Source organism: Amphimedon queenslandica, unplaced genomic scaffold, assembly GCF_000090795.2.
Source record: "Amphimedon queenslandica unplaced genomic scaffold, v1.1 AMPQUscaffold_12063, whole genome shotgun sequence".
In the NCBI taxonomy this organism is placed as follows: domain Eukaryota; kingdom Metazoa; phylum Porifera; class Demospongiae; order Haplosclerida; family Niphatidae; genus Amphimedon; species Amphimedon queenslandica.
This window is the reverse complement of record NW_003547698.1, coordinates 2,739-6,439: the sequence shown is the minus strand read 5'-3', so window position 1 is coordinate 6,439 and position 3,701 is coordinate 2,739. Positions and strand designations below refer to the sequence as shown.

Sequence of the window (3,701 nt, the reverse complement as noted above, 5' to 3'; positions counted from 1 at the left end):
ATGTAAGTAAATTAGGTTAGATAGTGAATACTATTGTACCCACAACTATATAAAATTTATATTACACCCTTCCTTCTTTAGTTACATCTCTCTCTTTCTCTTTGGTAATGAGTTGAAGTTACAGGCTAAGTTGTTATCAAAGGAGAATTGGTCAGGGGTTGGGTCTCAGTATTGTTGGTGGGCGTGGCTCTCCCACTGGGGACGTACCCATTTACGTAAAGAGGATCCTACCTGAGTCAGTGTTACAGAAAGACTCAAAGATAAAGACTGGAGATGAACTGGTAGCAGTTAATGATTTAATAATACATAATGTAACTAAGGACTATGCTACTGAAGCTCTTACTAATGTACAGGGAACAGTGAGACTACTACTGATACAGGACCTATGAATGAGGATGATATGTGGAGACTGTATTCAATGAATTAATCTAGTAATTGGTCTCTCTCTCTTTTAGTCTTTCTCTTCTTTAATTGTTCTTGTCTTGTGTTTTGTTTCTTTTAAAAATGTGTTTTTTGTTTTATTAAAAAGTCATTATTCGCTTAAATAATGATATTCATTATAAAAAGAGGTGTGGTTTCTCGTGGTCAATGGACCCATAGATAATAGAGTAAATTACTATTGATAGCTAGTTACATGATGCTCAGCTATTCCAGCACACTTATGTTCCTTGGAATGCTTCTTACATGTGATTAAAGAGCCAACCTATAGTTTTAAGAAGTGAAAAGATGCTCATAATCATCCACACTCCAGCTGCAACATGACAACTGAGTGAGTTATTCCACCGTACCTGGTTCTGATGGACTGAGACTAAGTCTGATGATTGACACTATTCATAGGACTCAGCTGAATATACTTCTGTCTTCATAGCAATGGAGGGGCAAGCGCCTTGGCTCCTGAAAGCAAAATTTAGAAAAACGGGAATTGCCAATGGATGAGAATATTCCTATGATAAAATGCTATAAAAGCCAAAACAGCAACCAAAGAACTTACAGAAGAGATAAATAGAGTATACTGAAACAAAAGGACAGCTCAAAGTGGCTCCTACAGCTAGAATGGCTGGATAAAAGAGAAGATTGTTCAGCCTGTTTGTCCTCCAAAAATCCGCCATTTTACCACCACTTTGGGTGCGCGTTAATTAGAATCGCTTAAGTGCAAAAGGTCCATTGAACTTTGCAATTATTGCTCAAAGGTCAACTGTGTCCTACCTCCTCTGGATCCGCCCCTGGATGGAAGGTGAGTAACTTTATTCGCTTTTCTTTCTTTCTTATTCTCTCCGTTACTTTACTCCTCTGTATCCTCTGCTTATTATAACTATTCACTATACTACTGTATCCTCTTGTTATCTATAGTCTATGCACCAGTGGAGAGGTACGGTCACTCTACAGTGCAGGTAGGAGACTACCTGTACATGTGGGGTGGGAACCAGCCTGATCTCCCTGAAGTACACAATAATGAAGAGAAGAAATCAATGTGTTCTGTAGTGGAGGTCTGTCATGTACCAACTGGTGAGTGGGTACAAAAGCCTACCACTGGTGACCCGGCTCCACTTGGTGTCCGTGGCTATGCTGCTGCTGTCATTAGAAATGAAATATTCTTTTTTGGAGGCTATTGTGGTCATAAGGGCTGTTTTCATAATAGTTTATACAGGTAAACATAATAGTTACTAATAAATATTACATAATATTTTATACAGTTTTAATGTTGATACCTTCAATTGGAAGGAACTCTCTCCTACTACATCTCATCATGGTCCTATGATGAAGTCCGGCTCCAGCATGATAGCAATAAAAGTGAAAGATGAGGACTATCTTGCAGTGATTGGAGGGTGTGGATCATCTAATAATAACCCACCACAACCTGGTGCCCAGTACAGTGAAGATTCAAATGGCTATCAACGTTGCAATGAAATACATACGTACAGATTAAAAACTGGTCAGTATAATATTGTCATAAATAGTTTACATACAGTAATTAAATTGATGTATTTAGACTGTTTATGGCAGATAGCAGACCCACAGCCGAAACCGAGGTCAAGGGTCTGGTATCTGCCATAAAGAGCTACCACACAGTCTATACAATATAAGGTAGACTTGATTAACTTAAGCAAAGGTAGCCATAGTGTACGTGACTAGTAGTGTTCCACCATTTTATGATAATGTGTCATTTAATGGAGGGCAGTAGATATATCTTTGCCAATGGAGGGTGTCTATTTGAACCCAGGAACCACTTGAGGGCAGTGTGTGTGTGAGTGTGTGTGTTCATATTATTTTTATTATTTTTAGATGAATGGACTTCGCCGACAGTCACTGGAGATAGACCACCTCCTATTAACTACTTCACTTTAACATCAATAACTAATACCACTGCTATATTGTTTGGTGGTTATTTTGGTGATGAGAGATGGAGTAATGATGCATATGTATTTGAATTTACTGATACATCAGTGGTGAGTGTATTATTAGTATAATTATATTAATTACCTTAGGCTTATAGGGTGGGTATTAATTGTGAAATGCAGGTATACTTAAAACCCTAATTTAACCAGTCACTAATAATAGCTACATGTACTTGTGTAAACAATGAGGGAAGGCCTTAGTAGTGGCGTAGAGTTACATGTATGCTCTTCACTAGATACGATCAGGAGCCCATGGGCTCCTGATACCATACAGGTTGGGTACAGATTTTCATGTTTTTGGTGAAAAGGTCTTCATTTTTGATTTCTTAAAATAACTGTTTCAATGTTGTACCTTTTTCAATTCAAATACCATTTTGGTTTCCATGGTTTTTAATTTTTACTGCATGCAAATGCATGTATGTAGCCCTATGGTATTTATCCTTAAGTATTAGTTAATGTATTGTGTGTGTTTTACATGTATGATAATTAAATATTTTTAATATTTTAGAGATGTACAGAGTTTCCTAATCCTGGAGGATCAGTACCATGGCCAAAGGAGAGAAGTGGTCATTCCAGTGTATTGATCAACTGTAGCTCAGGACCACACCTACTAGTGGTGGGTGGATTTGCTGGAATTAGGTGTACCGATGACTGTTGGTTGTTAAATATAAACAAAATGGAATGGAAAGAACTGGTAAGAATTATAATATAATTGTGGTGAGCATGAGTGAGTCCTACTATAAAGTACGAGACCACTGTGATCTGTCTGTCTGTACATGTACGTCACTCCTCAATGATAATCAATTTAATAATTACAGTACAACTGGTCACTATAGACATGTGCATATGATAAAGAAATGAAAGATTATGCTATAAGTAGTTTTTAAGAAAGAGCTCATGAAGCTTGCCTTTGTTGTCATTTTTGTTAGTGTGATTGACAATGGAGGAGAAAGGAGGAGGAGAGAGAAATCATTTTTATTAACCAGATATATTATTTTATCATTATTCTAATTACATGTATATAGACTAATATACCAGACAGTGTCACTGATAGAGATTCTCATTCTCTCTCAGTTTGGAATGAGACACAGACCACTCACTGGATAATTGAGTTTGGAGGAGAGAGAGATTATTCATCAATCAGTGATACAAGATTTATTGAAATCAGTGAGTACATGTATACATTAGTAGATACAATGTGTATTGACTATGTATTAATAATAATATTACAATAAAGAATGATTGAGGTGTGTAGCTTTATGTACGATTGTACACGCCTACTAAAATTAATTTACTGTATAGCAT

At 36.7% G+C, this 3,701-nt stretch overlaps 1 protein-coding gene and 1 long non-coding RNA gene across 2 annotated transcripts in view; both read left to right on the top strand.

The window, feature by feature from the left end:
* LOC109588487 (uncharacterized) overlaps positions 1-390 on the top strand; it is a 2,771-nt gene extending 2,381 nt beyond the window's left edge. The window contains exon 2 of the long non-coding RNA XR_002188193.1: positions 82-390. This is a non-coding gene — a long non-coding RNA (uncharacterized LOC109588487). The remainder of the gene's footprint in view (positions 1-81) is intronic.
* Positions 391-1,225: 835 nt separating this feature from the next.
* Positions 1,226-3,642, top strand: LOC109588486 (kelch domain-containing protein 1-like). Its single transcript, XM_020004646.1, has 7 exons — positions 1,226-1,234; positions 1,351-1,648; positions 1,695-1,933; positions 2,284-2,447; positions 2,905-3,090; positions 3,422-3,583; positions 3,634-3,642. Exons 1-7 carry the CDS (start codon positions 1,228-1,230, stop codon positions 3,640-3,642), a joined length of 1,065 nt encoding a protein of 354 aa, XP_019860205.1. The 5' UTR covers positions 1,226-1,227.
* Positions 3,643-3,701: the final 59 nt, after the last annotated feature.